At 36.2% G+C, this 23,709-nt stretch overlaps 1 protein-coding gene across 1 annotated transcript in view; it reads right to left on the reverse strand.

Moving 5' to 3' along the window:
- The window catches only part of LOC119797587 (CUB and sushi domain-containing protein 1-like), a 404,138-nt gene that overhangs the window by 241,159 nt on the left and 139,270 nt on the right, over nt 1-23,709 (reverse strand). The window contains exons 6-7 of the mRNA XM_038306729.1: nt 5,152-5,233; nt 2,770-2,894 (exon numbers count right to left, since the gene is read on the reverse strand). Of these exons, the coding sequence (XP_038162657.1) occupies nt 2,770-2,894; nt 5,152-5,233 (207 nt within the window). The remainder of the gene's footprint in view (nt 1-2,769; nt 2,895-5,151; nt 5,234-23,709) is intronic.

Raw genomic sequence — 23,709 nt, forward strand, 5'->3', positions numbered from 1 at the left:
CGCAAAGTAAAACTCTAGATAATTAGAGCAATTTGTCTCCAATAAACATATCAGTTTTTTTTATCCTATTCTTACTCGATAAAAGAACAAACAAACAGGCATTTCAGATCAAACCTTTAAGATAAAGCTCAATTTGGATTTCAATTTTTTTTTATATCTTCGTCTTCCATTTTCTAGCATTTCTTACTGGAGGGGTAAGTCTCAGGACATTAGTGCAAATTTTCAAGGTCACAGACTCCTATATATTCACAATAAAAACACACACACACACAAACACGCATGCACATAATTGCACACACATGCAGCATAACATGATGTGACAGGGACCTTACAGTATGTGTCTGAGTGCAAGGCCTGGCTGTCCATCAAACACACCAACAGTTCAAGGCCAATGCTGCAGCACATATGTGACATTATCCGTTGGATACTTACTGTTAGAGTAAGTGTGTTTGTGAATGCATGTGCTCGCACACATGGGCGTAAAAAAAAAAAAAAAACATCCGCCTGCCTTTTCATTCCATGACATTAAACCCAACAGGGTGTTGTCAGTAAACATGAGTGCAGTTTACATCATTGCTCTTTCACATCAATGGATAAAAAGATGTAAATAAAAATTATAATGTTTTCCATGCCTTCATTAAATTATTTCTATCCTACTTTTATTCTTTTATTCTTATTTACAGGTCTAATAGAATTTGATATTCAATGCTATATGTTTCAAGTCATTAAAAATCAGGAATCACAATCAGTGAATCAGTTTCCTCTGCAAGGACTTTGATAATGGTCGCATGTAATTTAATATGTATCAAAAATACTCATATTAATAAAGATATTAGGAGGAATGGTATTAAATAGCATTACAAATAAAACAATACTTCCCAAATTGGCTTTATTTCAGTGTGCTTACCATCATAAACAATGTTATCTTCTAAAGAAACCAGATTATTCATCTCATTTGCTTTAAATATCGCTTGTTTGGCTACATCCTGTTAAAATGGTCATTGTCATGTAAATTAATTGCAGCACTGTTAAAATTACATGAAACGTTCATATCACACTTTGGTTGCAGGGTTGTTTTGGTGCTACTCTTAATACATTTTTCTTGCCTTATTACCTACACCACTAGGTATTCAGTTTAACTGTAAGATTAATACTCTAATGTCAGGGTTAACATTTTTGGAAAAGTGTCTCATCACGCTATCATCAGACAGCATTATCATAGGCCAGTCTCTAAATCTGAGACATTGTTCTGTTTTTCTGCTATTATATTTATGTTTTGTTCTTTCAGTATTGAATTTTAATCAAGTTGGGTCAATGTGAGGAAATAAACATTGAAAATGGTGTCATTATTTTTTAAGAAACATTGCTTATTCCTTAAAATTCAATGGAGAAGAAAAATGTAAGCTGATGCTAGGAATTTAAGGAAGCTAATGATCTCCATGACAGCAAGGGACACTTGCATGTTTCAGAGCAAGAAAACAAAGTAGCTTTAATGGTTCTGTTAGTCACCTATCCTAAATGCATGAACAAAACAATAGGAAAAATGCAGATCTTAGATTACAGAAGAGGCCCCTGGAACCTTTAAAATTTGAAGACAACAAATGTAAAGAAAAATAGGCCAAAAGAATGGATAAATACATCACTGTAAGATTTGTAGTAACCAAAATTGAATTTTGCTTTATTATTATTATTACCGGTATTTTTTTTTTTCTTAATGGAAAATGCTGATGAATTTGTTTTGTAAACACTTTTAAGACAGCTCTCAATTTACAAAAAAAGAAATTGGCAACTTCTGGTCAAAGCTGCTTTAGACTGTTATAAATGTTTAGAACTTTTTATTTGTTTTAATTAGAATACAAAAGTGTTATTAGAAAAGTCATTTCAAGCCTTTACAGTTACAACAGACAATTAGAAAGCAACACATATATAGCAACAATTTACTGTATTATTTCAGCTTGATTGAAATCTTTGGTGTTGGATGGTTTATGTGTGGATCCTGGCTTGATATATGCTCAGACTCCTCTATACGAAACACAAAGGGCACAAACTTGAAATGTTTGCAACTGTTTTTCTGCATCAAGTACTTAAACGTCTTATAGTGTTCAGTGTCCTTACACTTTAGAATAAATGGTGTTAAAATGAGGTGTTAAAATGGTGTTAAAATGAGGTGCACTCAGTAGAAGTTCCTCAAGGTAAAGAGCTTGTTTGAGATGTTTAAAGTGCTCTTGAATGGACTGATTTAAATGCATTTCTGAAGTCTGATCCTATATAAGCTCCTATCTGCTGAGCAGAGCTTTCAGTAAACAATACTAAAATTATTTTTACATTTATATAAGTAATATAATTTGTGACAATGAAAAAATGTTGTGAATTTTTTAGGATTCTTGCAAGTTACTCTTGTGATAACAGCTTTGTTGTTGAGCAGATTCATTTATTCTCTGATTAAACAAAACCTTTTACCCTATATATAATCACTTATTCAGACTTTGTGTGATGATAATTTTGAATATTTATGCATTAATTTATTTTTTCTGTTGTTGTTTTTTTTTGCGTATGTTTGCGTATTTCTTGTGAGTATATATCTATTTTTTATTTTTTTGATAGATGTCTGTTTTACTTCCCTTTAAGGACTAGCTTTTTGATAAAAAAATATAATTTTAAATCTGAGTTATGAGTCATTCTAGTGTTAAATGTATGTCACAGCTTTGACATCTGCAATACACCCAAATAGATCAAATTTATTTCAGTGAGAGTCATGGCATGACTTACTTCTGCAGATGGGTCTATGGTCGCTCCAAGCAGCCAGTGTGTCAGTGACTCGTTGACAGGTGATGCTTTTAGATCCATGAAGTACATAGCTGTCATCACAACTGAACTGGACACTTGAGCCAACCCTAGAGATAACATAAACAACAATTCTCAAATAGAGTGAAATTTCACTGTTCTACCTTTACAAAATCACTGAGTATGATTAACAGGTTTCAATAATCATTGGTAATGCTTCATGTGGTACTTTTCTATTTTTTTTTTTTGTTTGTTTGTTAGCCTACTCTATTCATGTCAAATATGTGCCTTCTCACTTTCCAAGCATTTCCCTTCCTGATGTCTGCCACAGATGTGGAAGTGAAAATGTATGACACACTATGTTTAAATCATGTCTCCACCTTGGTGACACACCACAAATTTCTTAGAGGATGATCACCTTATCATAACTTCTGTTTAAACAAAATAATTCTCCACTTCTTTTGAATAGATGGCAGGCACCACAATGTGACTCATTGTATCTATAATTTTTAGAAGCTAGACTCTCAGATAAAAACCATTTCTTGCATATCTTCATGTGTAGCCCCTGTATGACTGTGCCCTGGAGAGAGGAAGTGGGACATGAAGAAGCCCTGGAGTTTGACCTGAGGGTGTAGCTCAGCACAAGCGACGTGTGAACAGCGAAACAAGGCTGCCTGGATACAATTTTCCACAAGCTAATAAATTTGTAAAAGGGCTACAAATTATGTAGTATTGGAGGTATCAGCCATACATATTTGATACAAGGTCCCATGTAATTTCTATCTTTTAATTATTGGTACTCACTAGATGCCATCAAAATATAGAAATTAAAAAGGCAGTAGAGAATCCTACATACAGACTTTACAGACCAGGATGTGAACATGAAAATCTAAACATGACTGATCATACATCTTCCCAGAAAATAAATGGTATATTGTCTAGTTCTACAAATTGTGCAATAATTTTAAGAGCCTTTTTTGTTTTACCAGAAAGTATATTTCTAATATATATTTAAACCTTGAATGTCTGATGAAAAGCAAATAGTTCAGATCCACCTCAAGCAAACAACAACACTTATATACTGTTTTTAGTTGAATAAGTCTAATAGATGAGGTATTTCTAAATATGTAGCAAGTAGCTGTTCTTCAGTGCAAAAAAAAAGGGCTTCATTCATTGGTTTCCATAGAAAAATGTGGCAACATGTTTATAACTTGCAGCACACAAAGCTATCAAGGGTACTATGTGTAATACTGCATATTTCCTAACCAAATAACACAATAACAGACAAAATAGAGAATATCTAAAATCAAATAACATTAGGTTTGATAGGAGGTAAAATTTTGTCATGTTATTAAATACAGCTTTCATAATTTCTCTACTCATCCCAACTTAATTTAATAAAGTATTATCAGGGATCATGTCTAATGAGAGGCTGTCTGTGTTCCTCCTCTGAAAGAAGCAGGGTCAGTTTTAGAGCATCAGAGAGTTGCTACTGGTAATTTTAATAAACTTTTCAGCTTTAACAAACATGATAGTGTTATTCTTTCTCAGCTCAGTGTCAGCAGGATTCTCTAATCTTTTAACTTCAGACTGTATCCCTGGTTTACTGCCACACTCTGGTGTGGGCTGTTTTTATTAGTTCCTAGCACTGCTTGAAACCAAAACTCTGACAGTGTAAAAAGAAAACAGCAGACCCTCATCTGAATCTCCTGCTGGAGTTTAGGCTTTATGTTGTTTTGAACAAAATAAGATGTGGTGAGATAAGAGAGCTTAGACAGACTTTGGGTCAGCATGCTGGCCTAACAACTTAAGAATGTTAATTACTTACATGTAACAAAGTAAAGTGATCTCTACCTTCAACCCAGCAAGCCCAACTTTGACCGTTGATTACCTGTGTTTGTTGTTGTTGCAGCTAATTATTTCTGTCTTTAGGTGACAGTGACTTAACATCAAAAGACTAACATGCAACAGATCTTTCTCTAGAGGATTTACAAGGGATAAAAAATATACATTTAATCAAAGGTTCTTTAAGCCTCAGTGGTTATACAATATATACCAAATCTAAAAAAGAAGATCTAATACACGTCTACATCAAAACCTTGATTATTTTTATAACAGTTCAGAGTCAATTTGTTTCTCTGTGAGGGTTGCAAACATTTTACGTGGGTTGCAAGTGCAACGGTATGTAGATTTTGCCTGCAGTATTTTGCATTGCAAAAAAATAAGCAGAGATAATAATTTTACGTGTCACTAGTCATAGCATTTATATCTTTAAATTTCAAATATCTTATTACTCACTACAGGTGATAGGTGCAAAATATACCAGTGTAATACTGCTCTGAAAGGAAAGAAACAAAATTAACTTACTGGAAGACTGAACCTATCCTCTTGCCATTTTCAGGGACTCCGGGATCTGGACAAACATCACCAGCAAGACCACTCTGGCTTACTGAACAAAAGAGAAATAAAGTCCATCAGCAAAGGACAATTAGCCTAATATTTTATCATTGTTGTGTGATGCTGTGAAGAGTTGATCAATTTCAGATGTCTATCAATAAAAAACATAGGAATTCTAGCAGGCTCTGGAAAAAAGGAGAAAAAAAGTGAGTGACAGGAGAGAGGAAAAGAAGGGATAAATTGATTTAATTTGACAGTGAAGTGAGTGCAATAGTTGCAACTGAAAAATAATTATAATAATAAAACAAGAACTCTTGACAAGAGCAAAGTTTTATTCATATGTGATTTTATGCAAACTCCCCTAAACAAGCAATTAGCTGGAGACTATTATAGAATGTCATAAGATATTACATTTAAGTAGCATCAGCATCATAAACAAACAGCCATAGAAAGAATAAACCCTCAAGATGCTGAAGGATAAATTAACAAAAGAGAGATATTAAATCAGGAGAATGCATTTACTGTAAACTTACAGCCCAAGTGGAATGATATAGAATGTTATTGACATATAAAAGAAACAATAACATTTTGTTTGTCCAAATCATTGTAATTTGATTGACCTTTGGCCGTGAATGCTTATGCATTAGTTGTATTCTTTACTATACAGTACACATGTCGTAAAATATCATTTCACAGAAATCTGAATTTGATTTGCAAAAAAAAGAAAAGGAGTATGGGCTATTTTAATAAATGACATCTCTAAAAAGACAAAAAGCCATTTTCTTCCATAAGGAAAAAAAAAGATTAAACCAGCTTATATGTTTATACTGACATTTTTGAGTACTTTTATGTTATTTTCAAAAGCAACCTTTTTCTAAACCAAATTGCTAAGTATTTTACACATAAGGAAATTTAATCTATCAGTTGTATTGTTTATTGTTATTTATATTAATAAGAAATCCAAAATGTTTATTTCAAACCATATGATTTAAATGTGATTTAAAAAAAAAAGATAAGCAAATTTATCCAATCTATTGACTTTGAGGAAAGTTAAAAGAAAATCACTTTCTCAATAATATGGCAGTACAAATACCGTTCACTGTGCATTCTGATCTTAAATATAGATGATTAATTCTGGTAAAATGGCAGCAGTTGGAAAGTGCATAGGTTTCTCTTAAGGTGGTGCAGATAAAGATATATTTTAAAGTGTACATAGTTTATTTGTAAAATCAATATCATCAGCTTAGCAGCTCTTCAGCAGTTTTACCTTTTTCTTGTTTTGCATGAAAAAATACTGAGTTGAGTTTGGTCAAATTTACAAAATTTACCAATGTTACTTCATAGTTATGAAAATCATTAGTCATTAAACATGTATATTCATGTCAATGTTGTATTACATAGTTTTACTTTCATTCAAGTCAGTTCATTTTTTTTTTAAATATCAGCTTTAAAAATGTTAATTATTTAGACAGGTACTTTTCCATAAAACTTAACAAGATAGCTAATATACAGAAAGGTTCCCAGAATGAGCTAGACTATTCTTTATTCAATTAAACAATAGAGTATTATTTACTTCTTATTTCAGCTCACAGTTTGTTTCTTTTTTTCAGTAACAGAACGTTTTTTTTTTTTCTTTAAGTAGATTTTTTTGTGAGGCTGATAAATGTAGGAGGACTATAACAACAACAGAAAGACTTTAAAAATGAAAAAAATAAACTTGAAAATCAATTCCATAGACTTTGCATAAAACTGAAATGACACTGTATTAAGAGATCTGAAGAGATTTGAATGAAAGAATGCTTCTGATTTTTTGGTGAGGTGTATCATTTTTTTCTCTGAATTGTCAGCTCGCAAAGAGGTAGATTTAAAACAGCACAGATGCAAAACACATGATAAATTGTATCCACCTTATATTCAGGATATTGCATTGCTTTTAGAGCAGCTGGGAGCACCTGCGGCATGCCGAACATGTAATGTGAATGTAAATTAGACCAGACAACATGACAGAAACCAGTTTAGACCAGTTCTGTCTAAACGGAACTCTGTGGATGAATAATATTAGTTAGAAAGACACAAAAAAGTGATGGGAAATGCATGCTAAAAAGACTGACCATTAGGACAAAGGGGAAAAAAACATACCCTGCAGTGGTTTAAAATGACCTGAGATAGAAAAATATTCAGCCTGTTTGAACTTCTTTTCTCCCTCTATCCGGTCCTTTCCTATATCATTTCCTTCATTTCTTTTCACTCAATCCCTCTTTCTACTTCTGCATTCTCAGTGAGCTCAGACTCCTTGTCCCTCTAACATTAGCTGCAATTTACAAAGGGAAGCCGAAGTTTTGTGCATCGCAGCATAAAAGATGGATGAATGATTTGCTGTGTTTGTGTGACTGCATTTCGTGTGAGCTCTGGGCTTTGAGAGTGTATAGACATTGTGTGTGCATGTTTGTGTGAGACATGATGCAAACAGAACAAGCTGTCTTTTTGCTCGACTGTGTTTTTGATGTTCTGTCCAAAAATCATCACACAAACATTCAAATACACACTTTCTCTTTCAGCATCTCTCACTGTGCTCGTTCTATCTCCCGCCCATGTTCAAATGGCATTCATTGGCATCAAATACAAGGTTTATATTGCAGAAACAAATCCAGCTCATGAAAACAACATGAGATTGTTACAGAAAAAAGATGATAAATATAACTTTTGGGTTGATGTCAAAAATGCTCTTACTGACTTAATCCCATATTTGCACTTAAAAGACTATTCATCATTTAAACACAGGCTTATGATGTACATCATCCTTTCCATTTCATCAAAGTGTCTTCAGCAAACGTCTGTAAAAGTCAGCTTTTTAGGAATTTGTGTAAAATAATTTATCTTTGGGGATTATGTACACTACCCCTACTCTGTAGAACAGTGGCTCCCAACAGACACTCCTTTCCTGCAAGTTTTAAGGCCAGGTCTCACTGGCTGCATCTGACTCTGAAAGTTCTGATCTGATCTGTTTTTCTCCTGTTTTTTCCTGCTTATACTACTGTATGACACACAGGGTGAGCAGATCCTGAACTGTGAATCACTGTAGCACATTTCTTCGCCTCTGTGAAACAAACAAAATCCCACATTTTGAATTGATCAAATTATAGCAGTGCCTAATTTCACAACCAACCTGTACACCATGTCCTTAGAGGAAAAGTCTGGTCACATTCAGAATACAAACTGCTCTTCTTTAGTCCTGTTCATGCATATCAATCAAAATTCAGCGCTATGTTTCCTGCTGAAGTCTGAGTGCCAAAGACTAAGTAATTGTATCAATCCATTTTTTCTAATTGTCTTTTCTCTTCATGTGATGGAGATTGAAATGCATTAAATCACTGTAAACGTATTAGTTTTAGGTATAAATAATGACCCATTGGTTAGTCATTGCTGACCAGACTTTTTCTTTAAAATAGAACAGGAAAAGGATCTTAATGTATGACATGTATGATGCAAAATGTCTAAAGAGCAGAAAAAGTCACAACAAAGGCTGTGTAAAGGTTTCTAATGGGGTAAGATCAGGGAAAGGTGAGTCTCAGAGAGCTATGAGGTTTGCCCAAGTTATTTTTTTTTATTTCATAAAAGAGGAGCATGATAAGCTATATTCATCCCTTAATGTTTTTTTTTAGCTCAAAGATCAATATTTAATTTTATTTTTTTTCCTAAGCTCCTTTCATTGTAAAAGTAAACTGTTTATTGAAATGCTTTTTTTCTTTTTCATTTTGTATGTCTGCATTTTCACACTCACTAAATACACACAGTGGGTTTCCGAACAGGGTGAACCTGGCTGTTTTAGATATTTCACTTTGTGTTTTACCTTGCAACCATTTCTTTCTTCCTGCCAGATTCATAAAATTGTCACTGAATTTCAGCATAGGTTCCACCATAATAGACCAGTGGTCTACCTCGGCCAGAGCCACACAGGCACAGTTGCAGAGAATTGTGTGCAGTTGGACCAGCCCCATGCATTTTCAATGAGCTCTGAGTTGCAGCTCTACCTCATATGATCTGATTTTCTGTCAGATCAGACACCAAACTGTGTCCTGGGTCTTCTGGCCTTCAGGTGTCTCTTTGCTGCCACACACCTGACATAAATGAATGGGTGATTAACAGGCTTATGCAGCCCTTGATAGAAAGCAGAGGAGATGCAATTATTTTAATAAGATATGCTGGAACAGATACACATTTAAAATATGCAGGTCAGGGGTCCCTAAAGACTAGAGTTGGGAACCACTGCTATACGAGCAGCGGTTGTCAATGTGGGTGTGATGACAATACTACAGGGTCAGTCTCAAGGTGGTGTCCCCCTCCTCGCTGTGTCATTTCTGCAAAACCATTTTCATACTGCAGTCCTCGAATCCCCATGTCATCCCTTTTCTGTGGGAAACATTGTTGGGTCCACAGTCTTTTCATCAATAAGGAATTTCTTGACAATAAAAGTCTAAAGAACCCCGCTTTAGTAACGTGGCAATAAATCACCCCCTAATGCTATTTCTAACTTTTCATAACAGAGTTCAGATAAAGTAGTTTTGCATCAATTAATGTTTTTCCATCAATGTTTTTTTTTTTTCTACACATTTTGAAACCTTGCATTAGAAGAGCTTTATGGAAACAGAAAACTAAGGTGAAATAACATCCTAAATATAGATATGTAGACACCTCATTCTGTGCTGGAAAGCATTCTGTGTCATCATATGTCTTATCTAAAATAAAACAAAAATGGTATATAACAAAGAGCAGTGAAATCGGGATATTCTTTATAGGTCAAAAATGCAGCATCTGAGTTTAGAGAATATACATTTGATTTTCTCATATCCTATGTATTTTGTTATGTACTTGTTTTGCATGTTTTCATTACAAACATGGTCAAAATTTGTCATAAACCTTGTTTAAAGGAAAAGTCCGGTCAGCAAGGAATAAGCAATGGATCGTTATCTAAACCTAAAGCTAATATGTTTACTGTGATTTAAGGAATTTAGCGTTAATCAGTAAAAAAAATAAATAAAATTTTCGTTGCGATCAAACGAATGGCCTTGAGGACGAAGGACTATGACCTGGATGATTAAGAATTTCTGACAGGATTTGCCATGAAACTTCTGGCCAGAGAAAACACACGTAATATGTAGCCAACATTTCAAAGAACAATATTTTCAAGATGACTTGGATAATAATGCGTGTGGTGACACACACCAGATACAGCACTGGACTTGCTCAACAGCCAATACCTCACTGTGACGCCACAAACCGTTAGATGGCAGTAGTGTTCTTTGACAAACATGGATGTCTCCAGTAAAGCACATTAAAACGAAATTACTCTTAATTAAAAACAGTTATCATATACTGAACAGTATGTAATAATTTCATACTTAAAGTACTTTCTGAAGTTTGAATTCTGAATATGACCAAACTTTTCTTTTAATAAAAGAAAAACTAACTACAGTATTATCAGCAGATAACTTGAATCAGCCAAATATTAATATGTAACAATTCTATAAAAAAGAACAATTGAATTAGTTACTGTTTTTCAAACATGCCTCAACAGAATTATTGAAAAAAAGCCATAAAAGAGACTTTTAAAATAATGAGGGTATCTATAGATCAGTCTGAAAATAATGTAATCAAAGGGACATGTGTGTCTACTAATGAGCATTGCAGTTGTCTAGAATTTTATTATCAGTCAGTTGTCTATATATAGGGCTACAGGTAGTCACTGTGCTGTTTGGTAGTATGATGTTACACTCAACATGGACCAGAGAAAGCGAAGGAAAGAGTTGCTCTGAAAAGTTTTGAAAATAAATTACAGATAAACATGTTAAAGGCTATGTGACCATCTCCAAGCAGCTTGATGTTCCTGCTGCACATATGAGATTTAAGATCCATAGGACTGTAGTCAACCTCCCTTGACATGGCCAGAGGATGAAATTTGATGACAAATCAAACAGATTGGTAATACAAATGGTAACTAAAGATATTACAAAAAAACTTAAAACACAAAGAACATCAGTGTCAGATTGCACCATCTGTTGTTGTTTGAGCTACATGTCGACATCCCACAAGGCCTCTGGGAGAATGTTCTGGACAGATAAGACAAACATTAAATTTTTTGCAAAGATACATCACTTGTTAGTTCATAGAAAGAAAAAATAAAACTTATCAACAAAAAAACATTGTCCCAGCTCTAAAAACATGGATGAGGCTTGGTTATGTTCTGGGGTTATCTTGCTTCATCTGGCACTGGGGTCCTTAAATCTCTGCAGAGTACAATGAAATCTCCAGAATAGCATAGGATTCTAGAGAAAAAGAATGTGCTGCACAGTGTCAGAAAGCTTGGTCACAGTTGCAGGCCATGGGTTTTACAACAGGATAATGACCCAAAACACCCAAGAATGACTAAGAGGAAAACATTGTCCTACTCTGAAGTGTTTTTTTTTTTTTTTATGATTCCTGACCTGAATCCTACTGAGCATCTATGGAAGGAGCTAAAACATACCATCTGGAAAATGCACTTTTCACACCTAAATCTATTGCTCATGAGAAGTGGGGCAAAATACCTGCTAAGATAAGCAGAAGTTTGACAGTTACAGAAGATGTTTGATTACAGTAATTACCTCCAAAGATTGTGCAACAAAATATTAAGTTTTGGGTTCTATAATTTTTGTCCAGGTCTGTTTCATGGGTTTATTTTTTTTTATCATTCTGATGAAGCATAGTCGAAAAGAAATCTCTGATTTTCATTTTCATAAATTTTTCTTTTTTTTAAACCCTTTGTTCCGATTCAAGTTATGTCTCTGAACATTGTGGGTCTTCCTCTCATTAAACGTGGGGTAAAAGCAATCTTGTCCTCATTATTCCCCACATAAAAGGAACTGAGACTAGGAAGCAATAGAGAGGAAATACTGGCTTGAGAGTGATACGACTGTTTCGGATGCATGCACTCCCCAAGGAAACATTGGGTCCAGTGGAACTGACATGCCAGCAGTGAATCTGACAGACAGCCCAACACAGATGATCAGGGCAGAGGGGCAACCTCTGTGGGTAGCATTCTGCACATACTGAGAGGCAATCGGGAAACGCAACTAGCAGCACGCTTAAAGGAATAGTACACCCAAAACATGATTAGCCTTCATTTTCTACTCACCTCCATGCTGAACAACACTCTGGAGTACTTTTTTGATATCTCAAATGCATCTGGAGATCTGGGAGACTTCTTGCTGTCTGCTGACATTCAAATAATGGAGGTCTATGGCGCCCGAGACAGAAAGGTCCACAAAAGTCCACAAAAACTTGTCAATATTCCTCCATACTGCTCGTCCAATGTAATCCAAGTGTCCTGAGTGGGTAGCATCCAGAATTTACTCGAAACGAAGTCATTTAGAACGTTTTAGAGCCTAAACAGTAGTGTATAGGATTTCCTAATAGCGCCCCCATGCGCGCTCACGATTCTACGGAAGCCGGCAGACCAAACCAGCGAATTCAGCTCGGCAAAGAACTCATGCTCTTCCTCAACACTGAAGTCCTCAGACATTTTTCTTTCGTTGTTTCTTTCTTTGCACAGGTAAACAGCACATTTCTTCTTCTACGCTTGCATTATCGGCAGACCAGACGCTGAATGCGCACTTCCTTCCGGTTTGGTCTGCCGGCTTCCGTAGAATCGTGAGCGCGCATGGGGGCGCTATTAGGAAATCCTATACACTACTGTTTATGCTCTAAAAACATTCTAAATGACTTCGTTTCGAGTAAATTCTGGATGCTACCCACTCAGGACACTTGGATTACATTGGACGAGCAGTATGGAGGAATATTGACACGTTTTTGTGGACTTTTATGGACCTTTCTGTCTCGGGCGCCATGGACCTCCATTATTTGAATGTCAGCAGACAGCAAGAAGCCTCCCAGATCTCCAGATGCATTTGAGATATCAAAAAAGTACTCCAGAGTGTTGTTCAGCATGGAGGTGAGTAGAAAATGAAGGCTAATCATGTTTTGGGTGTACTATTCCTTTAAGCTGTCCATGGATAACGTGCCATAAATGAACTGTAGTAGGACGAAACTGGTGTCTATGTCCCTTTTCAATTGTTTTGGGACGAAGAATGCATGGTACAACGTGGGAGAGAGATGGGGAGATCAGTTGTGAGTCAGTTAAGGAGGAAGAAGCGTACTGCAGATATCACAGAGCAGACTTGGCGACAGGCCAACAGGAATTTAGAGCAAGAGGACCGGTGCCTTGCTGATTTTAAGATGTTTTGGATTTTAAAAAGTGATTTTCCTTTTTTTCAACCTGGCATGCAGCATCCTGGCATACTGGACAAAATATTTTATGCTGTATACTGTAGCTGTTCTTTATGCCGCTCTGCACAATAGTTTCTTGCTCAAAAAAACTAGTTTCATTCAACACAGAAATGGATGGGGATCCAGTTGAGGTACTGCAAGGCGTAAGTGATTTGTTGTCTAGATGAAGGTTTGGAGATGACATGGGCTGCTTAGTTTTAAAACTGTTGATATTTATAGAGGGTTGTATGCGGTGAACCAAAGAGCAGGCCATTACAGTAACCTAGACATTGACCAAAATGGCAGCGATGTTACGAAGGTGGAAATGAGTAGAGAAAATATGATGCTAATATGAGCTATAGTGAGGCTGCTTTTATGATTGATGAAGGAATAGTATACTGAATTAGCCTCAGCAACATCATTTAACCATTGCACCAAAAGGCGTTTTAAAATACGCAACATATTCGATTATTTTTTTTGGCATTGTTAAATTTATGCTAGGTGACCTGATGTTGCACAAAAGGATTTATTGTTGATTAGCTTTAGCAAAAAACTCCTGCACTGCACACATCTATAGGGCTTCTAGGTGTGGCACACCTAGAAGTACAGTACTTCTAGGTGTACTTCCAGGAAAACAAAAATAATGTTTTTTTATTAGCCTTATAGTTAACAGTCATTATACATTTTTTCTTAAGATATGAACACAAACAAGCGCTTTTAAAATGTCTGTCTTACCACCAACAAATAAGGAACATTATACAATTTCTGATCAGTTCTGTACTCTTCATTCAGAAGCCATGTTGCGATGAAGTACAACTTAACTTGTTTAAATCATTTTGTAACTCACTATATACAGCACAGCTATTATGGAATAAGAAGAAAACAGCTTACGTAGATTCTCAGTGGCTTATGATGATGTACTATGACTTGTTAAAAAAAACCGAGATGGACAAGCGTCAGTGAGTTTTTTACGTCTGCAGATGGCAGCACACTAAATGGGTATTTTAAGATTTTTTTTTATTTTGTACAAGTTTATATGTTGATTGAATGCATCAGATAATATGATCATTATTGTACAAATGCTGAATATAGTACCATATGTTATGGGGCGGCGGGGGGGTACCTATAATGTTCAGTCCTGTATATTTCAAAGTCAAATATTGTACTTTCTACTCCACTACATTTCTAGGAAGCTGCTAGTTACTTGTAGCCTGACATAGTCCTACTCAATTCTAGTCAGAATATGAGTCTGATACTGCTCCATAGAGCTGTGATTATGGGGCGCGTTTCGAACGAACCAGGAAAAAAAAATGCCTCTGCACTCAATTGGATAGACCTACAACCAATAAGAGCAACGGAGTGTGTGACGTATGTTAAGCAAGTCATAGTTTTTGTCAACAAAAATCAAAGCGTGCAGTTGCACGCCTAGAATAGGAAGATGAGCCTTGATCGCATTTCTTTGTTCCTCTTTTAAAATTAATTTGCTGTCGATATCTTCTAGAACAGACCTAATAGCAGAATCTACACACCTCAACTCTTCAGCGGAAGCCATTGTTGTTGTCACCCAAGCGCGCTTTGGTGACGTGGTTGATTACGTTACTGTTGATCATCTGTCCATCATTGTATAAAGCCCGCCCTGACAATTTGATTGGCCCGCCAGATATTGTGCGAGCATACTCGCGCCACTATTGAGCAATGCCAGACCGAACTTCCCGACCTCAAACGTTGTGGGCGGGACTAAGTTCGGAATGGCACCCAGGCTAAGCTACTTGTTCATTTTGGCTCAGCTTAGCTTTGTAATCCAGTGTTGCTGCAACGTGGCAGTTAGCAGCCATTAGGACTGAATTTGGTCACCACTGTTTTAGAGATTTGCATGAAATTTCAAAAATATGAAAAACTCAGGGCAGATATTGTTTGTAGTTTATATATTTTATTAAGTGTGGGTCAACATTACCATCTGTTTTATTGTCCTTTGCTTTAGGGAAATCATAATTGTCATCCAGTGTTCCATCTGAACAGGCGTCAAATTCTTCATCTCTCATATATTCATTTTGAGGAATATCTATAGAACTGCTCATCAGAGTATTGTCAACCTGAAATCTGGCTAGCTTTCTGAGGTAGTATAAGCGCTGCTGCCCTTTCTTACACAGCATGTCTGTGTTGCTGTTGAAAGTAAATTTGTCATCTATAATAGACCCAAGATATTTATACTGGTAAACAATTTCAATGTCTTGCCCATTTATGATGGTTGTGGAGGGGTTGCAGGTCTTGTGCCTGAAATCAATATGCATTTGTTTTAGTGACATTCAGTTCCAGCATGGCTTCCTGGCATCAGTTTGTGAAAGAGTCCATGATGGGGCCATGTGCTATTTCACTGTCATCCAGCAAGCTTGCAATGGAAGTGTCCTCCCATGGGGAGAAAGGAATATAATGGTTAAATAAAATTTGAATATGTGCAGGCTGTGATTTTGAATTTAGGCTAGCTTTTTAAATTTGTGACAGGATGTGACAATGCCAGCAAATATCACAAAGCTGACTCAGATTCGATAAAGTCAATCTATGATTTAAGTTTCAAGAAAATCCACAACTGAGAGAAATTATAATGCAGTCTGGCTTAAATTCACCATCAGTGTCACCAGTTTCCCCTCCCTCCAAAATATAAGTACCAGATTTTGCATAAGGGATTGCACATGTTCATGCCAAGTTTGTTTTTTTAGAGATCACAACCTTTGAATGGAAGTCTGCATAAGTACAACAACCAAGCGTATACCTTTTAATAAAAGCAGATCAAGTTAAAGGCCTGTTTAGTGAATATACATCTTTATGATCTGCTACTACATTAATCCATCTGCTTCAAGATTCAACATGCAAATTTAGAAATGGTATATTGCATACCTTAGTTGCAATCACTGGATTTGTATTAGCTACTGTTTTCTTCCTTTAATCTCAAACACATTAGCCTTTTCTCCTCTAACATCCTGCAATCAAAAAGTAATTTTTATTTCCACAGTTGCTGCCAAACAACTATGCTGTCTTAATAATATACATTCCATTCTTTTCCCATTTTGCTAGCATTTTAACACTATTTGTTATAACAAGCCACTGAGCAGATTAAACTAATACAGTTGCAGATTGGTCTGTTTTATAAATATATTTTTTGTTAATTTAAACATCTAAAAACCAAACAACACAATTTTTATTTCACCATACTTTAATCACTGTTTCTGGGAAAAGGAATCAAGGTGAAGTTATACTTTAGAAAATAAGCTCAAAGACTGGCTACTGAGGAAAAAAAAGAAGCTGACAATTGAAAAGTGATAAATGGAAGAAGAATATAGAAGAGTATGTTTGTGCATGTATATGGCCTAGTATGTGTTACTGTGTGGGCACAGAGAAAGGAAACTTTACCAGGCATTTGCTACTTGGTGGGAACCTGCAGGTATTTGTGGGGACCAGTAGACTGATCTCCATTAGGATAGATTCTCTTCTTGGATTGGGGATTAGTTATAGGACTAGGGTGTTAATGGAGTTTAAGTTAAGCTTTAGATGTGTTATGGTAATGGGTAAGCTTGGGATGAGGATTTGGGTTAGGCTATAGAAATAAATGGGAAATGATTGAAAGTCAATGAAAAGTTCCCATTGGAATAGCATGTCATAACATGTGTGATTGTTTCTGTCTGAGCATCAGAGTGAGAATAATTTTGGGTTATTTTACCATCAAATTGTAAAGTTGTTGTATAGGGAGCACATATTCCTGGTCCTGTTAAGGTACTTTAGTTAGGCTTAGATTTGGATTTAAGTTGTGAATTTTGTTTTGTTTAATTTAGGGTTAGGTTTAGGTGCACTGGTAACGGTTAAGTTTAGGGTTTTTGTCAGGGTTAGGGCATACAAAGAAAGAAAAAAATGTTAGTTAATGGGAGTCAATACATGGTCCTTACTACATATAGCTTGACAAGAATGTATGTGTGTAGGTGTGTATATTTGCCACCAAATGTTTTCAATGTAAGAGCTTTCAAGGTGCTATTCAGGTGTCTGCTGGAGGAGGAGAGCAATGTATGAAGTGTAGTAAGATCATATGCTTTTCCCGCCTGCCTTCTTGCTGCCTCTCATCTACTCTGTCTTTTCTCTCTTTTCCACCTTCTTGTCCTCAAAAGGTCAATCTACCTTGAAGATAAAGTCTAGTGCCGCATATTTACCTTAAATCTTCAGGAAAAGGGTTATGAAGCCATGTGTATTTAACAGTATTTCAATATTATATTGCCCAAGCAGTACTTAACTTCCATGGTTTTCCTGCAAAGGCACTAACTGCGAGGCTGTCAGATCTTGTAATTTTTAATTTGAAGTGGTCATTTGTTTAAGTGGACTGCAGAGCGGCACCATGTTGCCAGAGTATCCTGAAGAAGACCCTCATTATAAATCACAATGTCACAGTGAAGATTCATTATATCTCTAGGTCATTGTCTAGAGAGTAAAACTCCTTAATCATAATCTTTCAACCTCTCTAATTATGAAACATTCACAGAAGTGTGATAATGTTACTGCTAGGAAAGGTAAAAACAAAAGAAATTGTTTTTATATTAACATATCATCTTAGTATTCAGCCTTTTCTTTTATTGTTGTGATTTTACAGTATATCATCTTTTAGGGGTGCATGGGATTCTAATAATTGCAATTTTAGATACATTTTCATGAAGGCCTATTTTAAAAATATATCTCTCCTTATCGTTATATCTAATAGACCTTGCTTTAATATAGGTAAAAGGCTGTTGGAGACAGTCTTTTAGATTATGATTCATAAGCACTCGATTCTCTAGACAGATAAAACTCATTACCATCAGCTTCTGATTCTCCATAATGATTATATAGCACAAAGACTATAAAGTTTCTACCGTAGAGGTATCATATCACCACTGGGAGAAACAAGCTGCACCAAAAGTGGTGTTCAAAGACCAGATAAAGAGCAGATGTTGACCTGACTTTCCTTTTTTTTTAGGTTTTAATTACTTTCATTGGCATATGCTCTGGTGATCTTACTATACCGATATGTACATCTATCTTTGTAGCTTTGGAATCTATGCTTAAAGCCACATTCCTTTGTCAAGTCAAATAAAGACAAAGTAAGTCTTAAAGATTCCCCAGATTACTTAGCTTATTGCCACCATCATCACATTTTTCAGACCCACATAATAATGATAGATGAAAAGAGCAGTTATAACTGCAGAAAAGGGGTATGTCTTTATTTGCTTTAGAGAAGTACTGATTGTAGACCAATGGGTGCCCAAAAATGTTAGGCCTTATATTCACATAATAAGGCCTAACAGGTATTTTAGCTGCTTGAGTTATATGAAGATTCCCTCAAAAACAAAATATAATCACATACCTAATATTATTAATCATTATTGATCAAAGAAATAGGTATTTTTCTTCCTACTTAACTATGGTGGGTGGGCCTTTTTTCTGAGCCTTTTTAACAAGAATTATATCAATAACATACTTACTTACATATACTTATTAGCCTGAGGAGTTGATCTCAATCTTGCAGACAAACTCTATACCCAGAGCAATGTGGTTTAAATTTTCATTGGAACAAAACAGTAAGGCATACCAAAATACATGATTCCTACAATATATAAACACACATTCGAATAAAAAAGAAAAGGGAAACAAAATGCCCTTGACTTTGTCAACAAACCATAAAAGCATGGAACTCTGTCCTCCTGAGAGAATGAGATGCGAGTGGATCCTTAACCAGCCTCAATCTCTCTCTATCTCACTGCCTACTGTAGTCATGCAGTTAAGTCTGCCTGCACACTGCAGCAGAGAGAGAACCTTTCCTATTCAAATCTAGATTGCAAATGAAATATGCATGTGCACATTTTTTATTCCACCCTAGAATGCAGTGGGATTATAGTTTTTTTTTTTTTACTGACAGTTATCTTGCATTATATAAAATTCCTCGTTCTCCTTCTTCTTTGCTCTGCTTTCTTCTTCATGAGGTTTTGTTTTGGCTGTTGGCAAACAACTAATGGGGAATCTCTGCCCTCCACTGGTATGGAGTGAGACCTACTGTATATGGCCAATTTCTATGGATTTTCTGTACTTGTTTCTATTAAATCTCTATAAAACACCTAAAATTCCCACATTCACATTTTACCTTCCAGCATTCTCAAAATCTCTCTCCACTTCTTTGACAAAAAGTCAAATTAAAAAAGCAATTGGAGGGATTCAAATATCCTATAGCTGGATAACATGAAATATGCTGGACAAAGTAGGTAATGATGTCATACAGCTCCTTCTAGTCCTTGTTAGGACAGCTAATAGCGACTTTTCCCTTTGAAGAGTTGGCAACATTGATCACATTCCAAGAAGGTTTTGACAACTGTGATAGTTACAAACCTCTTGCCACAGAGCTAAACACTGTTTTACACACATCTCTAGGCTGTTGGGAAATGGGTACAGTAGTATCCAGAACTCCTTGACTGTGTTATAATACTGGTAATTGAATGAACTAATCATTCTTCCTTCACAGAGAGTCTTCCTTTACCTGTTAAAACAGCTAGATGGAAAATATAAGTATATTCCTTCTTGGTTATAAGAAAACTTTATAATATGACTCATAATCATAAAATGTTTAAATTGTGGGAGTGTAAGAGTTCAACCAAAGGCAGTTGGGTACTTTGTTTTGCTTTTCTATTGGTTAGGTTTAGGACGAAGGTTTGACTTCAGTTAAGGTTAACAAAACAATTTAATATCAGCAATGTGTCCAAATTACATCATCATATTGAGGACTGGTTGTTGTAAAGTGAGGACATTTCATAGCTATTTCACTAACGTTAGGTTTAGGGCTAAGGTGTCAGGTTAGGGCTAGGTGTACACTGGTAATAGTTGGGTTTAGGGTTGAAAATGACTGAGAATCAATGAAAGTCAACACATGGTTCTTATTGCATATAGCAAATCCCGATGGGTGTATTTGTGTGAGATTGTTTTTCTTTTTGCCTTTCTTGGCACTGTCTTTACTAAAAACCAGAGTAAAATCCAGGTTTAGGATTTACATTTGAAACATTCTACCCCTACCAAAAAAAACAACAAAAAAAACAAAAAAACAATCCACTGGACTTTGCTTTCCAAGTTTGAAGATGCTTTGCTTCCCAGCAAGGAAGCGTTTTCAATTCAAAATATCAGAATGAGCGTTGAGTTCCAAGCTTTATAGAGTAGACCAAAAGAAGCCTTGTTTTAGCTTAGAAAACATGCAATTTGAACTAGAAAACAGGTCTGCCCCTTAGGAATGTGGAGTCATTAAGGTCTTTGTTAGCCTGCAATACCCGATACTGGTTGATGACCCTGAAAGGGGGGACTCATTAGGTGCATTGTTGGCCTGGCTGACCAGGTGAGTGGTCTTGGTCCCCTGCATGGCCATGAGGATTATGATAGTGGGAAGGAATTAACTCTATCGCTGAGTCTTCAAACTTGGAAAACAAAGTCTAGTGGATTGTGGACTATGACCTGGATGACCAACATTCTACACATAGAGATTGGTATTAAGATAAAAAAAGCAGTGACTATAAATTGTCTTGGTTATATATCAATATGATATAATATTTTATTTAATCACTATTATTATTATTATTTTAATAATTTAGTATTACATATTCCAACAGTCTTAGTACTGTGAAAACACATCTATGAACAACCTAGAAAGATATGCAAAGACAAACAAATGTTGTCTTTTAAACAATTAAAGGTATAGTGGAGGAGTTTTAGCTAACTTTTGAAAAGATCCGCCCGCCCTTCTTAAAAATAAGAATGCACATGCACAACCCTGTACCTGGTCAAGAAAGGGAATGCCTATTAAATTCATGCGAGAGCATTTAATAAATGAGGCCATTTGTCTATGCTGGTGAAGATTCTCAATCATTCAGGTCATAGCCATTCCAAAAAAGTTAAAAAACAATCCACAGGACTTGAAGAAGTTTGAAGACATTTCGCTTCACATCCAGGAAACCTTTTCAATTCCAACTTGAAATCCATTTCTCCTTGAGCATGCTTTGTTTAAAAGTTGTTGTTTGCATTGCTCATACAAGCTTACTTTCCAAAAGAAGATTTGCCATTTTTACACTATGTGAAACTCACCACCGGTAAGTGAAAATGTAGAATAATTGAAAATTAGGAGGACCAATTACTTTAATGATCCACACGGAAAAAGAACATCCACCACTATACCTTTAATGAAGCCTAGGTTTGAACTCAATTGGAAAACTTCAAACTGCCAACCAATTAACTCTTCATAGGTTCCTACACCAGCCTATCAGCCCAGCTCTTTGCTCTTACTGTAGTCTGTCATCATTCAAGACTCAAGCATTTAAGTTCTAGATTGACAGTTGCTCTTGCTCTCTAGCTAAAAAGCAAATGCATTTATTGAAGCGCCAGCCTGGCAGTGTGCCCCAATCCCTCTTCTCTCCCAGCCAGAGGGACATTCCCCAGCCCAGGTCTTATTTCTGTTAAGCGCTCCAAACTTCTCTTCTATGAAATATCTTCCCCATTTCTTCCCCCTCCCCTGCTGCAACCAGTACTCTCTCCTCCAGGAAATGGACCTCTAAATCAGCCGATCCACAATCTACACGCCGCAGATAATCACGCATAGTCAAAGACTTTGCAGGCTTGCCTAGGTATGCTTTCATCATTATCCATGCCTTTATAGACATTTTTCACCCTACCTTTCACAGGCTGCCTTTAGCAGCCAACCTCTTTCAGCCTTTCACAGGGAATCACTGTTTGTCCTTGTCTGCACTCAGGCCTTCACGTGTTATTACTGTTTGTTCATATTTTGCCTTCTGCAGGCAGCCTTTCGCAGACAAATTGTATTTGTTCTTGTTTTGCGTACCGCAGGAAGCCTATCACAGGCAGTTCATGTTCCTTTTTGTCTGTTCTTGGAAAGACATTGTCATGATCTTGACACTGATAACTGGATTATTGGTGCATTTCTTCAACCTGCCTAGCTCCACCCATTTTTAATTTTCACTCATCAGATCCACCTGTTCCAGTTCCTATTTAAACTGCTGTGTCCCAGCTATAAGTGCCAGATTATTCAAGCCGTAGGTGAGAGTTTTCTAGCTAATCTGTGTGTTTCTGATTACCTGATCCTGACTTATTTCTGCTCCTGGACTTCTGAGTATGCCTGGCACTGTTATGATCTGTTTTGCCTGACCTGTCTTCGGACTTCTATTGGATTCTGCCTGCTAACGTCCTTGGAACTGCCTTGTGACCCTGGCTTGGATATCCCTTCAGATCTCTGATCTTCTGGCTTCTGCATTGACACCATTGCTGGATTATCCATCCACCATTTCCATTCTGGTCCTCGTTCTGCTCTGCTTTCACTCCTGGAACTCTCTCGGCGGCTTCCTCTACATGCTGTGAAGAACCTTCCGGCTGGATTCTACTCCTTCCTCTGGGCTAAGACTGAACTTAAAAAAACAGGTAAGTAACTTACATGATCACCATCTTCCCATACGCACGTCTACTGCATTCAGCATCACAGTCTTCTGCCGTGGTGTGACCACCAAAGATTGTTATACCTTTGTGTGAATCAAGCTTTTTTACTGTATTGCAGCTTTTCTCTGTGTTAACCTCGCTCGGTTGAAATTAAGCTAATGCATTAATTCTACTTGAAGACTCCTGCTTGCCCAGTAACGCTTCTTCATGTGCTCCTGCTCTAGCCTATCAGTGCACCTCCTAGCTCCAGCTTAACATGATTTAAGACTCAGCATTTAAGGTCCAGGTTGACTGGAGTGTCAGACTCCGGGGGCAAGGTAAGGTGTCTTACAAAACCTATTAATCTGTTTTTGAAGAAATCTGTGGAGTTTAAACCCTTTATATCTGTTGAGTTTTCATTAGGGATGTCCGGATCAGCATTTTAGCCCTCTGATCCCGATCCAATCTTTTAACCTCAAATCTGAATGATTTCGAGTCCCAATCTGATATTTTGCCTTTATAAAATTGATAAAACTCAAAAATATTTTGAGCAAGTAACTCAAAATATTTAAATTTTACACATCAAAGCAAAGTCTTTTGGAAAGTTAGGTTGAGGTTTTGTAGCATTCCTCTCTTGACTAAGACCAAGAAAAAAAAAAACTATTCTATCTATGCATTCTAAAGGATGGATTGATAAGTCTGACTTTATTGGATGCAGTAATTCTTTCATCTTCAAAAAAGCTTGATATAGTTTTTGTG

This window comes from Cyprinodon tularosa, unplaced genomic scaffold (assembly GCF_016077235.1).
Source record: "Cyprinodon tularosa strain WSP-4 unplaced genomic scaffold, ASM1607723v1 ctg59, whole genome shotgun sequence".
Taxonomy (NCBI): Eukaryota; Metazoa; Chordata; class Actinopteri; order Cyprinodontiformes; family Cyprinodontidae; genus Cyprinodon; species Cyprinodon tularosa.